Here is a 23,152-nt window from a genome sequence, read left to right on the forward strand (position 1 = left end):
ATTTAAATGAACCTTATTAAGGCAAATTAGTCTCATTCTATGTGGATGCCCTGCTATAAGAGAATATATTATATAAAAATGTAAAGCATTTATTAGAGAATGATATTGACATTAGAGGTGATCATTTATAAACCAGTCATCTTCCCAGTAAAGGGAGAAGCATTTAAAAAGTTGAAATAGTAATGAATGCACTCTCATGATTCTCTTACATACCCTGATGACTCTTCTATCTCTTTCACTCACTCTTCTTCCCACTCCCTAAATGTAGGCCTTTTTCTAAGTTCTGTTCTTCTCTCCTTGGTGATTCATTCTCTCAGCTTCAACTGTTACCTAAATGCAATGACTCACTCATCTGTATATGTAGCTGCACTTTCTCTCCCAGGATTCAGATCCACATTTCCTGCTGTTTGATGGACATCTCTAGATTCATTATCTTCTTTTCCTAAATAAGCTCTTTATCTTGCCTTACTTCCTTCCACAAATTATTGTATTAGGCCATTTTGGCTAGAGTGTGAAGTTTCTTGTAGGGCGACATTTTCTAAGCTAATTTGAACACTACTATTTCCACTGTGGCTCAGTTCATGATTAAGTTGAGGAAGGTTCATAAGTGAGGAAGGGCAAGTGAATGAGAATCTAACAGTATGAAAAACCAAGTCATTTCAGGTTGAGTTACTGACCAATATCACATTGGGTTCAGGACTGGAGTTGGGGTAGTGACTGGAACTGAGACATTTAGAATGAAGGGGTTGGCAATGAGTCAGTCAAAACAAAGTCTGGAGGGGCCCTGAGCACAGTACTTGTCTGTATAATGTAGTACCTGGTTAGTCAAAATAGAGTACAAAATAGGGTAAAGTCCAAGGGTGGGTTCATAATGTGCTGAACCAGTCATCTGACAAGTGGTATCCAAGGGCAGAAAGAGAATTAGACAAAGGCCAAAGCCATCAAAACTGGAAACAAGTCAGATCAGAGTGTGTAAGGGGATGGCTAAGGTCAGGGGAGCTTCAGTCTAAGCAATGCAAAGAGCCTAAAACAATTTGTGGGGATCAGCTAGAAGTGTTTTCTGCCTTTAAAATATGTGTCTGTGTACAGTTTGGCAAGGTAGAGCAGGATGAAGGGGAAGGGCAGGAAAAGCTGCTGCCACTGAATTAGCCACTAGCTTACTTCTTTATTCTCCAGCATAGGAGGCAGCCGTGTTAAGATTAGCCACAGAAGCTTTGGACTTAAATATGTTAATAAATACATATTGCACAGTAGAATATAAATTACACTGTATTTGGAGTCCTGGGTTTGAATCCACTTACTACTTTGATGACCTTGGGCAAGTCACTTAAATCTTTTGAGTATTACTTTCCTCATCAATTAAAAATGAGGAAATTAGGCTAAATCATCTCTAAGGTTCTCTTTTGAACATTAAAAAAGTTACAGTGACCTCTTTTTGCATCACTTTTGCTAGCCCTTCTTTCTCCAACTTCCCCCTCCCTCAATTAATAACAGGTGAAAGAGAAGAAAAAAAATATAGGAATTGTTCTGTGAGTAGACCTTGCTAAGCCCATTTGCTTTATGCCATAGATATTATCATAGGCGGGCAGTTTCTTATGAAGGAAGCTCACCTGGGGTTTTCCTTTATATGAAATTCTATACTCTTACACTCTATACTTTCTACTTTGATGATGTCATTGTATTCCCATTGTCTAATTTATCACTGTATGGAGGTAGGTCCAATCTGACCTCCATCCCTCCAGTTCTTCCTAGAACTCTAATTCTGTATTTTCCAACCACTTGCTGAATACTTATCTACCTATTTATTCCACTGACATATCAAACTCAACATCTCTTAAACTGAACTTAGCATCTTCCCTCCAATTTGCACGGGCAGTATAGAGTTGGACTCTCATCCAAATCCTGCCTCGAGCCTATTAATTATATAACCATAAGCACATCATTTAACTTCTCAGCCTCAGTTTTCTCATCTGTAAAATGCCTGTAGTTTCTACCTTACAAGATAGTTGAGGCTTACACAACATGATTTTATGCAAAATGCTTTGTGAATATTATATAAATGGCATTTCTTATTATCATTATTATAATTAGCTTCTGTTTCTGACAAAGAAACCACTAGTATTCTATTCACTCTTAACTTTAGAATCTTCTTTGACTCTTCCTTCTCTCATCTTTCTCTCTCTCTCTCTCTCTCTCTCTCTCTCTCTCTCTCTCTCTCTCTCTCTCTCTACAGAGATAGACAGAGAACGCATGAGTTCTTAGCTGTCAGTTAGTTGTCATCACTCTCATATCTAGACCCTCTACTCCATTCCCACTGCAACTACTAGGAGTCAGGTCCTCATGCCTGCTCAACTAGAGTATTGCATTAATCACCTGATTAGTCTCCCTACCTCAAGTGCTCCTCCAAACTTTTCTCCTAATTGATTCCTAAGTCATCTTCCTAATATGCCAATACGAACAGGTGACTCCTTTACTGGAATCTTTCATCAGCTTGCCGAGGGAACAAAAGAATCCTGACATTCAAGATCCACTATTTTGGGGCTCTCAATTATACATACTTATTCCATACTATTGCATATTATCCTTTTTCGTACTCTGCATTCTCACTAAACGTTACTGCTTTCTATTCCCCATCCTCATTCTTGCCTTTCCTTATGCTACTTTCCCATACCTTTGGTGGGCTCTCTATGCTCCATGTACTGATATTCACCTCTTTCTTTAAGGACAAACTCAGGTGTCATCTCTTAATGAAACTTTCCCAGACAATTCCTGGTCCTCAGGCTTTCCTGATTTAAAAATAATTTTATTACTTAAAAGTTGAAAATTCTTCACTCTTGGGTGATCTCTCCTAAAACTAAAACATAACTGCTTCTAGACTTCAAAAGAGTACCTCCAATTGTTCAAGTTCAGAATGTCCCATTTTATAATATTGCAACACCTTGTTCCCATTTGTCCTTCTACAAACTTTCTTTAAAAAAAAAACTAAACTAAAAACCACTGAGACTCACCTCTAATATGTTCTTGACAGCTTCAATGCCGAAACCTTGAGATAGAATATTAGCATCTGTTTTTACTAAAAACAGAGTGCACTATGCTAAGCTGCTCCTGAAAAATAAGGAAATTTACTATAGATACAGTCAGGTGATTTTGGTGGTGTTTTGGAAGCTTACTTCTGGCTGCTGTTTATTATAGCAACTAACCATATTTTCAAGAGAAAATAAAAAAGAAAGAGCTCTATTGACCCCCAAGCATTAATTATCATGAGGACAGATCAAAGTATACCCTATTTTATTTTTTTTAAGAAAAAGGTCTTTTTCTTTTTTATCTGTTCAGATAAATTGAATTTTTAGAATTCCAATTAAATTTTAAAGGCATATGATACCTAGCCTTATAAAGTAAACTTTAGATTTTCCATATATTTCTCCTGTCTAACTAAATCAAAGGAAAGAAATATGAGCCAACATACTTGATTAAAGCTGAAATTATAAGATATTTAGAAAGATACAGTGCACAAAGTAAAGGTCACATGAAATAACATGGAAGATTTTAAATACCTAAAGCTCCCACTCATCCTACTTAGCCCCAGCCCACCATGAAAACTGGGCACAGGCAATCTAGTAGGTTCTTCTAATCTTCTCTCCCAGTTCCCACTCCCCCCCCTGCGCTCCCCATGTCAATGACTTAGTTTGAGCCCCACCCCTCCCAACTCCTAGTACAAGAGGCAGAAAATATTGATTCTGCCAAGTCATGTAAAATAAAGGAAGTGTAACTGTGTGGGTGAGAGAGAGGGAGGGGGAAGAGAGACAGGAATGCAAAGCTTGTTAGAAGGGAAGGAGCTTCTTAGGGAAACCTAACTGAAGTCTTCTAGGGAGTTTGAAGTCACTTTGCCTCTAGGGTTTGTCCAAGTGAATGGGTTCATGTTAGAGTTATGGAAATGGGAGGGGCTAGAGGGTAATAAGAAAAGCAAAAGATAAATTAATAATACAAGGAGAATGGAAGAAAAGAAATGTCCAAGAGGAAAAGTTTGAGTATAGCCTAGCTCACCAGAAAATAAACCAATCATGAGGCTCATACAGAAGGATAAAAGGAGTAGCATTTAAAAAAAAACAATTAACAAGCACTTATTAAATGCCTACTGTGTGCCAGACACGATACAAGATGGAAAAATGACTTAGAACACACTTCTGCCAAGATGGTTCCCTGAACAGGGGGCAGATTGTCCAGCTCCCCTATACCTACTCCAGCAAAAACCTTTGGTTAGCACCAGACCAAATAATGATCAAGAAGTCCAAAGAGAAATAACAGTGATTTCTTCGATACCATGCTTGCACAAAAGTCAACCAGAAATCCAGAGCAAGTGCCTGTAGACAGAGATTGCAAGAAGAGAGGGCTCCCCTGCAAAAGCTCCTAGGTGGTCAGAAAGTCCCAAGAAAGGGACCTAGAAGCTCCAGGAACAGCAGTGGCCTCGACAACCGGACCATTATGCTGCTACAGGACTTGGACCAAAGAACTCAAACCAGGACAGCCAGTGTCCCAGGGACACTGTTCCCCCAACAATCAGACTTGAGATCTAACAATTGAGATCTCCAATTGTTCCCCAACAATTAGACTTGAGATGTCAAAGAGGGCCTTGAAGACCCTTAAAAATGATTCTTTCTTAATTGGTGCATGCTTTAGAATGAATCAATTAGGCCTTGGCTCTGCAAGTTATTTCACTGTTCATTTTGCATGAGACCTGCAATTTGTTTCCAGTGCCAGCTGCAAGCGGACTTCCTCTTTGATAAAAGGAAGCTATAAGATAGTTTGCTCTTGAGTGGGCTGATTGTTTATTCTACTTTTAGTTAAAGAGAACCAAGAAAGAATTGGATTTACTAGTAATATTTGTTTTAAAATTTCAGCTAGGGTTATGTCTTGTGTTGCTTTTGCATTTTGTATCAGTAAATAGCTAAGGACAAGTTTTTATGTTGTAGAATTTTAAAAGTTATATGTTATAAAGACCTGGCTCTATCACATGGCATTTTAAAAATCTTGGACAAATTACTTAAACTCACTAAATCTTATTTGCCTCATCTGTAAAATGGGAGTAATAAGATACTTCTTACTTTAATAGGTTTTATATGGGAATCCAATGAGGTCATGCATATAAAGCATCTTGAAACCATAAAGAAATGGGAGCTATTTTATTCGTGTTATTATTATCTTGAAATTCCCCAATGCTTGATATAGCCCAGGTGAAATTCTGTTGAAATGATAGTATTACAGAGTTGGATATTGCAGAATTATTTATCCTGCCAGATGGTTCTGAAAAATAATTATTTGCTGATTTAGTTGCAATGAATTGAATGCAAAGAATGTTTGGGAAGTGGTTTCTTTGGGTCTAGAACTTATAATATTTTTCCTTTTCTCCCTTTTATTTGTTTTGTTATTCTGGACCTATAATTTTCTCTGTGTGGGGAACTCCTACTGGGAAAATTCCCTTTACCAAAATAGATTAGCAACTGCTTCACTATTTAAAATCTCACTTGCCAAGAGCACTGAGAGGTTAAGTAACTTGTTCAGGCTCACACAGCCGATGTTAATGACTTAGTAATTAATATCTTTGGTGATCTTGGAGGGAGCAGTTTCTGTAAAATGTTGGCATTTTAAGCCAAGTTGCCAAAAGTTAACAAGTTAGTACATGGGAAGGAAGAGAAGTGAGCACATGGGAAGGAAGAGAAGTGAGTAACAACTCTTTCTAGAAATTGTTAGAGAGATATGTCAATAGCTTGAGAAGGTAGTAGCCTCAATAGAAAAGTTTTTGTTTTGGGTAATGGGAATCTGAGCAAATTTATAGGCAAAGAGAAAGGAGCCAGTAGAGAGGGAAAGTTTAAAAATGAAATAATGAACAATGACTTTGAGAAGCTGAGATCAAGGGCACAAGTTGAATAATTTTCTTTGGCAGTGAGTCCCACCATATCCTCTGAGAAGAGGTAAGGAGGAAGATGAGTAAAGTTCAGTAAGCAGTGGAGGCAGTCTTATGATGGATAGCCTCAGTCTTCTTATGAAAGTAGGAGGCAAAGTCATGTGCACAGAGAGGAGGATAGGGTGGTGGATTGGGATCCTACTGGGGCCCTGAAAGAAGTGGTTAGGAATAGTGGCTGTGGGATATGGGTTGAGAAATTAGTTATCAATTAATAGAAGAACTGCCCATACCCCATTGAGGGCCCAGTAAAGGAACAATTTTAGCTTCATGCATGGGTGGCAATTTTCCTCTAGGACATTACCTAACCTTTTCAAAGGAGCACAGTGTAGGGCAGGGATGTTTAACCTGGGTATGTGAACTTTAAAAAAAAAATATTTTGATAACAGTATATTTAATTTCCTTCGTATTTTATTTTGTGCACTTAAAAGTATTCTGAGGAACACAAAAGCTTTACTGCCAAAGGGATCCATGACATAAAAATTTAAGAACCACTGATGTAATATAACTTAGAGACTATATGTGCTAATTTTAAAGGGTGGACAGGTCACCATTGATTTCTGTCCTCCTTGGTCCCACCCCTCTCCCCAGACCCCAACGTTCAATACTTAGTGGCTAATATTTGTGATGATGGGCATCTCCATGTAGTGTTATCTGCATATAATTGTCAGTTTGTTACTGGTATTGCTTTTAAAGCCTTTCCAATTTGGTAGACTGTCACAGAGGCATAGCCTTAGCATCAGAATAGAACTTTACTAGAGATTTTAAGTAGTGATAAGCATGGTATAATTTTTTTTTAAAGTACAGAGATTATTAGCCAGTCAGAAAGACCAGTTGCCATACCTTTCCTTACACTAATGAAATCCCAGGTTTAGAGAAAGAAAGAAAGAGAGAGAGAGAGAAAGAGAGAAAGAAGGAAAGAAGGAAAGAAGGAAAGAAGGAAAGAAAGAAGGAAAGAAAGAAAAATGATTTTTGCTGATTCTTTTATTTATAATAAAATCCTACTGTGTTCTTTGTAAATTAATTGACCCTCTTAAATGCCTTTTTTTTTAAGCTGAGGAGTAAATGAGCCAAAAGGCTTTGTTTACTTATTTCTGTCCTTTGCTCTAGATGATGCTGAGAGCCAACTCTGAATAAAAGGGTAGGTTTAATATTTAAACAAGATATCAGGTAATTTCTTTGTTAGGAATCATTCTATTCAGCTTCAAAGTTTTTGTGATTGGCTATTTTTAGAACCAGTTTCACTTGTCACTGAAATTCAAATTCAGAAACAATTATATCCACATTTAAGGTGGCTTTAGAACACAACCTTATGTTTCCATCAAACTGATTTTAAAGCCAGTGTATTTTCACCTTGCTTGAGTGGCTTTTTGGCAGAGTGAATGGAGTGAGTTCAAAAACATAGAATGTAATCTTAACTGGCAAAAGGCCATCTATCATAGAATGTTGGAATCGGGAGAACATAGAAATCATCTAATTGAACCCTTTATAATAGGGGTAAAAGAACTATGTCCAAGAAAAGTGATTTGTCCAAGATCACATGGTGCAGAGTGGGAATCAGCAACCAGCTCTTCAAAACTACAAATGTAATTGAAGAAAATGTCTTTGATGTTTTTTCCCCCGAGTAGCTGTTCTGCATTACCTAGGGATGTTTAAGGTATAATTTAGGAAGGAGCAAGTCTCCAGTGTATTTAGAACTTCCTGGTAAGAACAATTCTTATTTGAAAACCCTTAAATATAATTGGAACAAAACCAAGAGCAGATCACTATTTTAAAGTCTCCTAAGAGGAGAATCAGCATCAAAGAGTAGCTAGGTAGCATTGATAGAGCACTTAAGGTTTGCAAAGCACTTCACATATCTTCTTATTTGAACCTCATAACAACCTTAGGAGGTAGGAGCTATTGTTATCTCCATTTTACAGATTAGAAGGCTGAGGCACCAGGAGATCAAGTGACTTGCCTATGGTAAGTGTCAGGTAGAGTTCCAGCTTACATGGTCCTGACTCCAATCCCAGCACTTTTTGCACTGTATCACCTGGTTGCCTCAAGTAGTGAATAGTAAGCTCTTAGACTCCTCGAGTTATACCTCTACTTGTTACTGCCTACCCCATTAATCCTGGGGCTTCATAGGAGAAGATATCAACAGCCGTCAGGTATTGGACCTTGAGGGAGGATGTTCAACTATCTTCTCCCTTTATTGCCTTTGTTGGCCTTTCTCCAACCACTGATATTCTACTTGGACACCTTCTTCAATGGCTAGAATGCCCCAGCCTCTTGTGTACTCTCCCTAACTCAGTGATTCTGAATTCCTAGATGTCATTGTCTAAACTTTATAACCCCATTTTGCGTGTTCGCCTACTCTCATCCTCTGGATTGTGGCCAATGTACCACAACATATCTTCCTGTCCTTTCATCTGCACCCCCTGGAATCCCTCCTCCATAATTAACAAAATTCCTTTTATCTTCAACCTCTTCCTTTTTCATTCTTTCCATCTTCTGTCACTCACTGAGGTTTGGTTCCCTCCTGATGATACTGCTTAGCAGCATTAGTTATGCTTCCTTTCATGCCTCCTGACTCACTGTTCACTTTGAAGGAGCCAGAACACACCTTGCTCTCACCATTGCCACTTTAAGGCTCTCTTCCTATACTACCATCACTCATCATCTCCTCTTTTGAAGGTCATGATGTACAAATTAATTACCCAATGCAAAGCTTGGTGGATAATAACTCTGGACCCCCTGCCCAATGTCTTTCCCTCTACCTCAAATCCTATCTTCAGACATCAACTTACATGTTGATACTTCAAATATCCTAACTTTCTAGTTCTTCAGTCTACTAATACCTCCTGACTTATTCATCCACCTCATCAACTCTATGTAGAGATGATCATGCTCTCAGTTTTATGATCAACAGTTTTTCCACTTCTGCATTCATTAACTCTGAAATTCTTTATCTGATTATAATCTTCTTTCCCTATATCTTAGAATCACTAGCTCTGTTGTCTGTTCTCTCCTTGATTTCCATGCTCTCTTAACACTCAGTTCTTTCCAAAACCATCATCCTAGAACTGGTTACACTCTCTTCCCTTCCTGGTTTTAACCTCTCGGTGAATCAGTTTAACCTTCCACTGTGTTATTCTCTCAAATCCCATGAACCTTTGTCCTATCATTTATCATACCTTGCTAACTCCCTAACCTATGTTACTTTCACCATCCCTCTCCTTTGTTTCTATTTGTATACTGCTGAATAGTGCTTGAAAAAGCCATGAAACCATGCACTTCGGGTCCACTACAAATTTGTATTATCAAATCTTAACTCTGCCTTCACTGTGACAAGAAAATCCTTCTACTCCCTCTTCTCAGTTTGCTATCCCAAGCTCCACAACTTTCTTTGTCTCTCCTTAAACCTATCACAATAACTCTTTTCTCCACCCTCTCATCTCAGGACTTTAACCTTAACTGAAAAAATTGAGACCATCCAAAAAGAGTTCTTTCTCTTATTCTCACCTCACATCAGTAAGACATCTTCCCATCATTATCTTCTCTTTCACTTCTACCTTAGCAGAAAAGATAGCCTTTTTTCCATCCCAAGGCCCACCACTCTACATATATTCCTAATGTATCCCTTCCCATATTTTCCAATGTATTGTCCAGACTTTTATTGTCACTTTTCCTCTAATCTTCAATCTGTCATGTACTGGGTCCTTCTCTGCTGCCTACAACCATCACCAAATTCACCCCCCTCCTTAAAAGCCTTTACATGGCTCTAAATCACTATTGATTAGAGAAGTGCAAATTAAAACAACTCTGAGGTACCACATCACACCTATCAAATTGGCTAATATGACAAAACAGGAAAATGATAAATGTTGGAGAAGATGTGGGAAAATTGGAACACTAATGCATTGTTGTTGGAGTTCTGAACTGATCCAGCCATTCTGGAAAGCAATTTGAGACTATTCCCAAAGGGCTATAAAACTGTGCATACTCTTTGATCTAGCAATACCACTACTAGGTTTGTATCCCAAAGAGATCATAAAAAAGGGAAAAGGACCCATATGTACAAAAATGTTTATAGCAGTTCTTTTGTGGTAGCAAAGAATTGGAAATTGAGGGGATGCCTATCAATTGGGGAATGGCTGAACAAGTTGCAGTAGATGAATGTAATAGAATAATATTATTCCATAAAAATGATGAGCAGGCAGATTTCAGAAAAACTTGGAAAGACTTACATGAACTGATGCTGAGTGAAGTGAGCAGAACCAGGAGAACATTGTGCACAGTAACAGTAACATTATATAATGACCAATTTTGATAGACTTAGCTTTTTTCAGCAATGCAAGAATTTAAGACAGTTCCAAAAGACTCATAATGGAAAATGCTATCCATATCTAGAGAAAGAGCTATGGAGTCTGAATGAAGATCAAAGCATACTATTTTCTCTTTGTTTCTTTTTTCTTTCTTGTAGTTTTCCCCCTTTGTTCTGGTTCTTCTTTCATAACATGATTAATATGGAAATATGTTTAATATGATTGTACGTGTATAGCCTATATCAGATTACATTCTGTCTTATGGAGGGAGAAAAATTTAGAACTCAAAATCCTATAAAAGTGAATGTTAAAAACTAAAAATAAATAAAAAACTTTTTTAAAAAACCCCTTTATTTGATCTTACCATACCCACTAACTAGTGTTCTGGATCTCTAGTTCCCTTTTGAGCTAAACTCCTTGAAATGCTGTCTACATTTAGGCCTCTATTTCATCTCTACTCACTTTCTTCAAATCTAAACCCACTGAAATCTGGCCTCTGACATCATCATAATTATTTCTTTCCAGGGATAGTTCACACTCTTTTGCCTGATATTATCCTAACAAGGTTCTTTGAGTAAAACACTTGAACTCCTTGGCCTTCATTATTTATGCTGGATTCAGTTACTAAAATAATCTTCTTAGAAGGCAGGTCCAAGCATGCTACTTTCCCTTTAAAAAACCTTCAGTAGTTCCTAAAACATCTAAGACAGGAGTTTTAATTTTTCTTTTGTTTTTGATTCATGGACCCCTTTGGTTGTGTGAAGCCTATGGATATCTCAGAAAAATAATTTTATGTATAAAATAAAATAGTTTTGCAAAGAAAACCATTTACATTGAAATATTAGTATCAAAATATTAAAAAAAACCCCTAAATTTAGTTTGTGGGCCCCAGTTTAAGGACCCTTGATCCAGGATAAACAATAAATGCTTTTGGCATTTAGAACCCTTTACGATCTGGTCCCAACCTACCCTTCCTTATTCATTTTACATTCACTTACTCAGAGGTGTCCAACCTGCAGCCCACAACACTCCTAAGTATTGCAGAACCAGATTAAAGTGTAACTTGTAAATATTTCACAAAATAAAATAAAAAGATAATAAAAGATAATATTAATATGTGGTTTTCTAAGTCTGCATGTGGCCCACAGGAATCCTTACATATGAATCAGTGGCCCTTATTTCTACTTGAGTTTGACCCCATTGCTCTAAATTTGTTCTAGCCAAACTGGACTATTTACTAGTCATTCTGCGTGAGCTTTCCTCCATGCCTTCTTACCTGAATCTTTCATAAGCCTTAAGTTCTTTAAGGACTGAACTCAGTTTCTACCTTCCTTGAGAAACCTTTCCTGATCTCCCCAGTTCTTTATACACTCTTCTTTCTCAAATTATCCTATATTTACTTATATAGATATACATCATATCTTTCCAAAGAATGTAAGCTCCATGAGGGCAAGGACTGTTTCATTTTCATCCTTGAATCCTTGGTTCCCAACATAGGGCGTTGCTACAAGTAGACAGTTGATAAATACTTGAATTGAGCTGAGATCATAGTCCTCCATACCTTAGTAGATGATTTCATGTATTGCTGTGATCAAAGAAATCATTAGCTGATGGCCAGGTTCTTGATCATGAACCTCTCTGAATTTGGCTGGGCTATTTTTTGGAAACAGACATAAATAAGACTGCCTACCAGGCTCATGCTCCAAAGCTTCCACATCACTGTAGTCATTGTTATCATCATCCAGCATCACAATAGCAGTAGCAGAAGCGGTAGTACTACTAACAACTCAAATTTACAGAGAACTTTAAGGTTGCAAATAACTATCATTACAATAAACCGATGAGGTAAATAGCACAAGTATTATTCTCATTTTGCAGATCAATCTTTAGCTCAGAGAAGTGATATTAAGATAATATCACTAATAAACTCCTTGAGGTAAGACACTTTCATTTTTGTTTCTCTATCCCTAGTACCTAGGAGAGTTGTTAGCTCATACTAGATAATTAATAAATGCTTGTTGAAAGAATGAATGAATTTTGATTACCTAAAATTTAAGAGCACTGCAGTTGATAAGAAGGGAACGCATTAATGGGGGGAGATGAAGTGGGAAAATATATCACATATCTCTGTTATATGTCAAGATGTACAGAAAGTGAGGGTAGAGTCAAGATGACAGCTTTTTTGCCTAATTCTCCTTCAAAATTTCTCCATAATAACTTAAAAGATGAGCCAAACTGAATTATGATTTGGAAAGCCAAAAAAGAGTCACAGTGAGTCATTTTTCCAGCCCAAGGCAGCTTAGGAAGACATAGAAAGATGTCTGTGGACACTAGGGTAGGGGCTGGCTAGAAGTTTAATGCAGTGGCAGCTGCAGTAGGACTGGGAGCATTTTAATACCCAGGAATAGAAAAGAAACTGAGATAGAACATCAGAACAAGAAACACTAGGAAGAAAGAGATCCCAGGGGCTCCTGAACTAATATTAGTAACTCTGTCACTTATTATCCAGTTCTAAGTCACAAGTCCAGGGATAGAGAGGAGTGACTGTGACCAAATGTAGGGCTGTAGCTGTGAATGTGAATGAGAAGAACTCGCCCATAAAATAGAAGCTGATAACAGAATGAATTAGAAGCCAGAATTTAATATGTTGTTTACAAGAAACACACTTATAACATAAAGTTACATATAGAGTTAAACTAAGAGGCTAGAACAGAATCTAACAGAAGTTACATATAGAGTTAAAATAAGAGGCTAGAATAAAATTTTTTATGCTTCAGCTGAAGTAGAAAAGACAGAGGTTGCAATCATGATCTCAGACAAAGCAAAACAAAAATAGACTTAATTAAAAGAGGACACTAATCAATAGGGAAACTACATTTTACTAAAAGGTACAAGAGACAATGAATTAATATCAGTACTGATCTTATATAAACCAAATGGCATAGCATCTAAATTCTTAAAGGAAAAGTTAAATGATTTAGAGGAGAAAATAATCAGTAAAACTCTAATAGTGGAGGAAAGTCAAAGGAGAGTACCAGTATCAAAAACGAAAAAAATTTTTTAAAAATGTGAATTCACAACAAATGAAGAAGGCAGAAAAGCAATTAATAGAAGCTCTTTCACCCATCTATATGCCAATAAAACTGACAAGCTAAATAAAATGGATGAATTGTTTATAAAATATAAATTGCCCAGATTAATAGAACAGGAAAAAGAATACTTAAATAGCCCTATCTTAAAAATTGAACAAACCAGAAATGAACTAAGGGGGAAAAAAAGGAAAACTAGTACCAGGCAAATTTTCAAGCAAATTCTACTAAATGTTTAAAGAACAATCAGTTCCAATACTACATAAGTTTTTAGAAAAATAGGTAAAGAAAGAATCTTACCAAATTCCTTTTATGACACAGATGTAGTTATGATACCTAAACCCAGGAGAGTCAAAACAGAAAAATAAAACTATAGACAAATCTCTAATGAAAATTTATGCAACAAACTTAAATAAAATTCTAGAATGTAGATTAAAGTAATATGTGACAAAAAGCATACACTCCAAACAGGCTGGATTTATGCCAGGAATGCAAGGCTAGTTCAATATTAGGAAAAATATAAGCATAATTGACCATATTAGCAAGAAACATAACAAAAGTCAATTTTTTTTTCTGTAGATGCAGAAGAGGCTTTTAGCAAAATATAATACACATTCCTATTAAAAGCATTAGAAGGATAGGAAAAAATGAAGCTTTTCTTAAGATGATAAATAGTGTCTATCTAAAACCAAGAATGAGCATTATTTGTAAAAGGGATAAACTAGAAACCTTGCAGAGAAGATCAGGTTGAAACAAGAATGTCTACTATTACCATTACTATTCAGTATTGTACCAGAAATGCTAGCTAAGACAAGAAAAAATATTGAAGGAATAAGAAGACAACAAGGAAAATAAGCTGACGTTCTTTGCAGATGATATGATAGTCTTTTTAGAGAATCCTAGAGAGTCAACAACAAAAAAACTAAATCAAAACAATTAACAACTTTAGCAAAGTCGTAAGATATATAAAGTGTTCAGTTGTTTCAGTCACGTCCAACTCTTTGTGACTTCCTATGGGATTTTCTTGACAAAGATATTGGAGTGTTTGCCATTTTCTTTTCCAGCTCGTTCTACAGATCAGGAACTGAGGCAAACAAGGTTAAATGACTTGCCCAGGGTCACACAGCTACTAAGTGTAAGCCAGATTTGAACTCAGGAAGATGAGTCTTCCTGACATTAGTCTCAGCACTCTACATAAAATAAATCCATACAAATCATCAAGATTTCTATGTGTTACTAACAAAATCTAGCAGGAGGAGATAGAAAGAAATATTCCACTTAAAACAATGATAGATGGTATAAAATATTGGGGAATCTACTTGCCAAGACACAGGTTGTCTAGCTGGAACAATAGATAAGAGTGCCAGCCCTGGAGTCAGAAAGACCTGAGTGCAAATGTGACCTCAGACACTTATTAGCTGTATGACTGTAGTCAAGTCATGTAGCTAGTTTGACTCAGTTTTCTCATCTGCAAAATGAGGATAATAATAGCACTTACCTCTTAGGGTTGTTGTGAGGATCAAATGAGATGATAATTGTAGAGCACTTAGTGCAGTAATTGGCAAATAGTAAATGCTAAATACATATTAGCTATTATATTAATTATATGAGCACTGTTACAAAACACTATTCAAACAAATAAACAGATCTAAATAACTAGAGAAATATTAATTGCTAGTGGGTAGGCTGAGCCAATATAATAAAAATGACAACACTGTCAATGTTAATTTACTTATTCAATGCCTTATCAATCAAATTACCAAAGATTTACTTCTCAAAACTAGAAAAAATCATAACAAAATACAGCTAGTGGAATTTAATCAAGAAAATCAAGGGAATTAATGGGAAAAGATGTGAAGGTACCAAACAGCACCAGATCTCAAACTATATTACCAAGCTGTAATGATCAAAACAAGTTTGGAACTGAATAAGAAATAGAAAGTTTGGTCAATAGAGCAAATGAGGCACACAATGTGCAAAAGCAAATGAGCCCAGTAATGTAGTGTTTGGTAAACCCAAAGATCTCAGTTGTTTGAACAATATCTCACTATTTGGAAAAACAAAAAGAGAAAAAGCTGTTGGAAAAACTGGGAAGTAGTTTGGCAGAAACTAGGCATAAACCTGCACATAACACCATGTACCAGGATACACTCTCTTTCTTTTCCAATTGTTGTTTTTGTTGTTGTTGTTTTGTTACCACAAAGCATTTGGTATTTTTTAAAAAAATTATACATTGGATGTTTCTTTCTGCCATTGATTTCTTTCTAGTAAATACTCCGTAGCTGAATAGTTGATTCAAAAGATAGTGACTTTTCTCAAATAATTCCAAATGTTTTCCAGAACAGTTGGACTAATTCAGTTCCACCAAGAGTGTACTGTGGTGCCTGAATTCTCTCAGCTCTTTTGTACATCAACTGGTTCTATATTTTAGCATATTTGTCAATTTTCTAGGTGAGATGAAACCAGAGTTGTTCTAATTTCCAATGTCTTATTATTTGGGGAAGTCTTTCATGTGATTATAGATCACTTTCCTTCCTTCAGAAATTTTAAATATACTTTGACCATTTATCTGTTGGAAATGAGGGTTTTAGTGTAGATATATTTTAGTAAAAATGTATAGTATTTTGAATTGTGCATAGAGTATGTCCACAAAAAAACTGCAATATGGCAAATGTTGGGCAACTAGGTGGTGTAGTGGATGGAACACTCAGCCTGGAGTCAAGAAGACCTAAATTCAAATCTGACCTCAGATACTTTCTAGCTGTGTGACCCTGGGCAAATCACTTAACCCTGTTTGCCTCAGTCTCCTCATCTGTAAAGTGAGCTAGAGAAGGAAATGGCAACTACTTTAATATCTTTACCAAGAAAACCCCAAATGGGGTCACAAAAAGTCAGACACAACTGAAACAGCTGAACAAGGGCAGATGTCTCTCTTAAAAAAGAAATGAGAGGGGAGTTGACATTTTGTTCACATAATATGCTCAGATTTTGGCATTTGCCAAAGTCTGTCATGCCATCCCTATGGACAAGATAGCACATGGGTTGATGGTACATAGTAGAGTTTCACTGAAATTGGAATAGAGTCAATGACTAAACCCTAAAGTGTAATTATTAGTAAGTGAATGTCCATTTAGAAAATGTAGGAATACCCCTATTCTTGGACCTATGCTCCTCCACATTTTTTTCAGTTATTAGGGTAAAATTATAGAAGGCCAATTTGTCAAGTTTGTTGATGTCAATGATTAAGTGAGTGTATAATAAGTAATGTTCTGGATGTGGAGTCAGGAGGAGTTAGTGAGGTTAAATCCTGACTTGGACATTACCAATTTGATGCTAATCAAGCCATGCAGCTTCTCTTAGATTGTTTCCTCATGGGTAAAATAAGGGGGTTGGATTCAGCTTCTAAGGTTCCTTCCAGTTCTCAGTCTTTGATCCTAAAGCTGAAGATCATAGCTAATATGGGAGATGGAAGAGTTAGTATCCAAAAAGATCTCCACAGGTCAAGTCAGATAATGATAAGTTTAATAGGGCTTAAAATTTTAGATTTAGGTTCAAGAATTCAAGAAATCATAAGTATAGATTAAGTCTGTTGTGATTAAGTCCCGAGTTCTTTAGTGGATTGTAGAGTCAATGTGTTAACAGAGTAACATTACAACAACAAAAAAGCAAATGATGTTCCAGGCAACATTTAAAACAAGATGGTGTTTGGCTAGATGCCATTTGAATACTGTAGTCAGTACTGTGTACCAAGTTTTAGAAATGAAATAGATAAGCTAGATTATGTCCAAAAGAGGAGTCAGGGACCTTGAAAGACTTCCAAAGGGATATTGGTAGAAGGAACTGGGACTGTTTAATGTGAAGGAAAAAAAAGATTGCGTTTGTTCTTCTTAGCTTTATAGAGAGAATAAGGTGGAAGATATAGAAAGGAAGATTTAGGCTTAATGATATGTGTGTGTATATATGTGTGTGTGTATATATATATACATATATATATAATATATAGTGTGTGTGTGTGTGTGTAATATATGTGTATATATGTGTGTGTATATATATATGTAATGATATAGGCACAATGAGTAGAATACCAGCCCTAGAGTCAAGAAGACATGAGTTCAAATATGGTCTCAGATACTTGCTACCTGTGTGACTTTGGGCAAATCACTTGACCCTGTTTGCCTCAGTTTTTTCATCTGGAAAATGAGCTAAAGACGGAAATGGTAAACGACTTCAGTAACTTTGCCAAGAAAATCCCAAAAGGGGTCATAAGGAGTTGGACATGACTGAAACAAATAAATAACAACAAAAAAAAAAGGAAATATTTCCTAAAAATTAGAGATATCCCAGAGTGGACTGGAGTACCGTAGAAGGTACTGGGTTCTGTTTACTGGAGGTGTTTAAGTACAGGCTGCATTACCACTTCCAATTCTCTGATTCAGTGATATCTGTGAGGTAGACTTACATAACACCTTACAATTTTTAAATATCTGCCTATTATTCTATGTGATTCCCAGAAGAATATGAGAAGTGTTTTATAAACTTTAAAGACATTTAAACATGAGCTTTTATCATCAGCATTATTAACATCATTTTACAGATTAGGAAATTGATGGATGGAGAGTAAGTGATTTGCTCAGGGTTACATGATTTATTAATGGCAAAGACAGCTATAATAGCATCCTTCTGACTTTTAAATCCCATTTTTTGGTGCAGTACCACTTTTCCTAGAAACCAGAAATAGTAGCGCCAGTGCTTAAGTATGCCTTAAGGAAAAAGATGGAAGAAATAAGGCAAAATCTAGTATTTATAAACACTCATCTAGAACATAGGTTAATTTTCATTTGTTAATTTATTAAGTGTAGTGTAATTTTGCATTTGTATATTTATTTTAAAAGTATGGTAGTGGGTAGCTAGGTGGCGCAGTGGATAGAGCACCGGCCCTGAAGTCAGCAGTACCTGAGTTCAAATCCGGCCTCAGACCAAACACTTGACACACTTACTAGCTGTGTGACCCTAGGCAAGTCACTTAACCCCAATTGCCTAAAAAAAAAGTATGGTAAGATCATTTAGAAGGATTAGATCATAATTATGACGCCAGGAGTATCCTTTCCTTTCTTCACAAATCTTTGAAATTTGACCCCATAGTATTTCTTATTCATTTCTTCATTTCTTCTACTAGTTTTTCTCATGTGGATTTCATGCCCTTCCACTCTTTGTTTTTACTTTATTTCTTGTCATTTTGAGGTGATGAAGGAGAATTAAGTTTAGATGCAGCCAATTATTCAGGCATCTGCTTAATATCCATGCAGTTCTTCTAACTTTTTGTGATATAACATAGTTTTAAGTTCCCTTACCATCCGTGTTTGTTTCTTCTGGAAGCATTCTAGCTTGTCAGTGTCTTTTCTGAAATGTGGCACCCAGATGGACTGTCTTGTAATAACTAGGGGTCTTGTGAGGAAAAATAATGAACAGAGTACTCTAAAACTTCCTAATAAGGTAGTGTTGTATAGCATGAAGAGAAGTGGTTTTAAAATCAGTATTAATTTAGAGTAAATTGCAAGTACGGTTATCCCTTCCACATCATGACTTTCCCCATCATGACTTCGATATATCATGGCTTGGTATAAGAAATTAAATGGGAATTTTGGGGCAGTCTTGCAGAAGCCACATATGATACTCAAAGGCCAGCAGATGACACAGAAAAAGTTTAGAGACTCAGAAATGCATAAAATATATGTATAGTATTGTATAAAATCTACATATTTTATCTTTTAATACCATAATAATTCAGACTTCTTCTGTGGTCTGAAGGGAGGGCCACAAAATTTTACGCAGATTTTTTCAGATCACGTATCCCTAACCCCCATGATGTGGAAGGGATAACTGTATACTTCTGTACCCAGATAGATTCTGGAATTCAAGAGGGAGATTGATTGTAGGATTTTAGAAGTAGAAGGGAACCTCTGTGTTCATCCAGCGTTAAGTGAGGAAACTGTAACTTGTCCAGTATCCATGCAAATACTAAGTAACAAAGCAGGGACTCATAAGTGAGGTCTTTTCACTCCAAGTCCAGTCATTCCATTTCAGTATTAAAGAAATTTTTTTGGAAGAGTTAAGATTCAAGCTTGTCCTCAAAGGATGGATAGCAGTTTTAATAGGGTAAGGAGTATTTTAGGTGAGGGATACCCCATGAAGAAAAGTCCTGAACTAAGCAGTTCAGCATAACCAGAGCATTGGGGTTATTGTGATATTTTTTAGATGTGGTAGGACCATGTAGTATTGAGGGTGTAGTGCTCAGTCAGACATAGGAGTTTAGATTTGGTGCTGTAGTTAATGTGGAGCTATTGAAGATTTTTCAAACAATCAAAAACATTGCAAAAAGAGACAAAAGAAGTCCCTGCTCTCAAGGAGCTTACAATCTAATGGGAGAGACAACATGCAAATAAACATATACAAAGGAAACTATATGGAATAAACAGGAAATAATTAACAGAAGGAAGGCATTAGAATTAAGAGGGGTTGTAGAAGGTAGGATTTTAATTTGGACTCGAATAAAATTGGAGAGGTCAGTAGTCAGAGCAGAGGAGGGAAAGTGTTCCAGACATGGGGGACAGCAGAGAAAATTCCCAGAGCTGAGAGATGATTTTTTTTTTCATGGAATAGCCAGAAGTTCAGTGTCTCTGGATGAAAAAGTACCTGTTGGGGAGTAAGGTATAAAATGACTAGAAAGGTAGGAGGGGGCTAGTTTATGAAGGATTTTGAATGACAAACAGCATTTTGTATTTGATCCAAGAGACGATAGGAATCCTCTGGAATTTATTGAGGAAGGGAGTGATATGATTGAACCTGTACTTTAGGAAAATCACTTTAATGGCTGAATGGAAGATGTGTTGGAGGAGAGAGAGACATGAGGCAGGCAGACCCATCAGCAGGCTAGGTAGTAGTGTCAGAAGAGAGAAGGAAGCTTATGCTAAAGATTTTGTAAAGATGGAATTGACAGACCTTGGCAACAGATTGGATATGAGAGGTGAGAGATAGTGAGGAGTCAAGGGTGATTCCTAGATTGTAAGCCTGAAGAACTGTGAGGAATAGTGATGCCTTTACAGTTATTGGGAAGGTAGGAGGAGGGGAGGGAGAGTTCAGAGGGAAAGAGTAGGAGGAAAGTTAGTTTTACAACAATTTGAGGGATAGGCTAGATGTGGAAGAAAGAAGGTCAACTAAGGGACCTTGGAGTAACCTAGACATGAAGCAATTACAGTGTGATAAATAATTATGACAGCATGTTCATGAGGAAGAGTCTTATTGTAATAAGGACTATCCTCAATCGATAAATGGTCAAAGGCAGTTTTGAAGGGAAGAAATCCAAGCTGTCTATAGCCATACTTAAAAAAAAGCTTCAAATCAGTAATATGCAAATTATATAAACTAAAGCAACACTGTGGTTCTAACTCATACCCATTAGACTGGCAAAGTTGACAAGGAAAATGACAAATTTTGGATGGTCTGTGGGAAAACTAACATCAACTAACTGTTGCTGAGGCTATGAATTGTTCTAGCCATTTTGGAAATCAATTTGGAATTATATCCCAAAAAATTATTAAACTGTGTATTCTAGCAATGTTATTATTATGCCTAGTCACCAAAGAGATTTTTTTAAAAGAGGAAAATATCCTATATGTACAAAAATATATTTAGTGCCAGTTTTTGTAGTGACAGAGAGCTGTAAGCTTAGGAGTTGTTTATCAGTTGGCAAATGGCTGAACAGATTATGGCAATTGAATATAATGGAATGCTGTTGCACTGGAAGAAATTAAGAGACACTTTTAGAGAAACCTAGGAAAACTTATATGAACTGATGAAGAGTGAAATGAGCAGAATCAAGAAAATAATTTACAGTATTAACACCAACACCATTAAAATGAGCAATTGTAAAAGACTTAAAAATTCTGATTTACATAATGATTAACCATGATTCCACAAAGGACTGATGATGAGAAATTCTACCCGCCTTCTGATATAGAGGTGATGGATTAAATGTGCAGAATGAGACACATATTTTTGGACATGACCTTTGTTTTGTTTGACTATGCATATTTATTACAAGGAATTTTTTTCTGTAGTGGGGGGGAGCAGATTTATCGGGAGGAGGGGAGTAAAAAATGCTAGAGAATTGAAAAAATAAAAAGAGCTAAAAGTAATTCTTGAAATTAAATAGACCCCTTTGATTTTTTAAATGAATATTTTTGAGACCATAAAAAAATAACATTCTGTCCAGGATAAAGTATGCTTATGTACTTTCACATTCAAGACTAGTTTATTTCTTATTGGTTTAATAGATTTTGTTATTTTAGGTATTTCCTTTTGAAATTCAAAATGGTTATGGCAACTTGCTTTGAATTAAAATGTGCCGACCTCTCATTTTTGTCTCTGTCTACCTCTGTTAAATATATTAAATTCATATCTTTCTTTTTTATACAGAATATAGCTGTGAGGGAGTGACGGCCAGGATGAATGGACATATTTCCAACCATCCCAGTGGCTTTGGAAGTTACCCTTCTCAAGTGAAGTAAGTTGGAAGGATAAATTAATTTTTGGAAAAGGGGATTGTCATGCATATCATTTCGTATTTTCAAATGCAAAGTTAATTTATTTTCCTTGTCGATATCTCAGCAATATACATTCCTATTCATTTTTAGTACATATTGCCTTTAAAACTTTGCAGCATCTAGTCAGAGTGAGATGCCCGAGTAAATCAATGATAACAGTTAATCAATAAGTACTTACTAAGCACCTCCTACTTTGTGCTAGCCATTGGAGATACAAATAGAACCCTCGCTTGCAAGGCATTTATATTCCAACAAGGTAAGTATGAAGTACATATATAACTATAAACAGAATAAGTATAAAGACAATAGATATGATGTAGTTTGAGAGGGAAGGCACTGCAGTTATGAGAATGAGGAAAGGTGATATTGGAGCCACATCTTGAAGGAAGAGTGGGATTCTGTGAAGCAGGCGGGAGGTACTGCTAGTGCAAAGAAAAGGAGGCAGGAGATAAAATATCAGGTATCAGGAAAAGAGAGGAGGCCAGTTTGGCTAGATCACAGAGTGTGGGAGTGTGTGTGTGTTGTGTGTGTGTGTGTGTGTGTGTGTGTGTGTGTGTGCATGTGTGTAGGTATGTATCAGCTAGGTGGCACAGTGGATAGAGGAATAGGCCTGGAGTCAGGAATACTCATCTTCCTGAGTTCAAATCTGACTTTAGACACTTACCAGCAGTCCATTATACTTCCAGACAACTTAACCCTTTAGAAAATTTTTCCTCTTGTCAAACTAAAATCTGACTCTCTCATCTTCTCTAGTGCTGCATTTCTTGGGGACCAGAGAGAATGTCTGTCTTCCATGTAATGATTCTTCTAATACTTGGAGATAGCAACCTTATACCCAGTAAATCTTCTTTTCCCAAAGCTAAACATCCCTATTTCTTTCAACTGATCTTCACATTAGAGTCCCCACACTACTCTGACCAACCACCTTTGGACATACATATCAGTGGCTTTAGTGAAATAAATTAACCAGAACTAATCATAGTAGTTTAGATATGGTGTCAGCAGTACAGAGTATAGTAAGACTATATAGCCTTCCTATTCTAGATACTGTGCTTGTTTTAATGTAGCCTACGAGCTAGCATTTTTTTTTTTACCACCGTGACAATCGCTTGAAACTTTTGAGTCTGTGGTCTAGTGAAACCCTTTTTCATGTAAACTGTTTTTTTGTTTATTTTTTTATATCTCCCTCAT

The 23,152-nt window shown here is 36.4% G+C and overlaps 1 protein-coding gene across 4 annotated transcripts in view; it reads left to right on the forward strand.

The window, feature by feature from the left end:
• Positions 1-23,152, forward strand: part of EPS8 (EGFR pathway substrate 8, signaling adaptor) — a 250,410-nt gene that overhangs the window by 117,921 nt on the left and 109,337 nt on the right. For all 4 annotated transcript variants that reach the window (XM_078155350.1, XM_020994273.2, XM_078155347.1 and 1 more), the window contains one exon: positions 21,834-21,921. In XM_078155350.1, the coding sequence (XP_078011476.1) occupies positions 21,863-21,921 (59 nt within the window). In that variant the 5' untranslated portion in view covers positions 21,834-21,862. The remainder of the gene's footprint in view (positions 1-21,833; positions 21,922-23,152) is intronic.

Source organism: Phascolarctos cinereus, unplaced genomic scaffold, assembly GCF_003287225.1.
Source record: "Phascolarctos cinereus isolate Bilbo 61053 unplaced genomic scaffold, phaCin_HiC Scaffold_1;HRSCAF=81, whole genome shotgun sequence".
In the NCBI taxonomy this organism is placed as follows: domain Eukaryota; kingdom Metazoa; phylum Chordata; class Mammalia; order Diprotodontia; family Phascolarctidae; genus Phascolarctos; species Phascolarctos cinereus.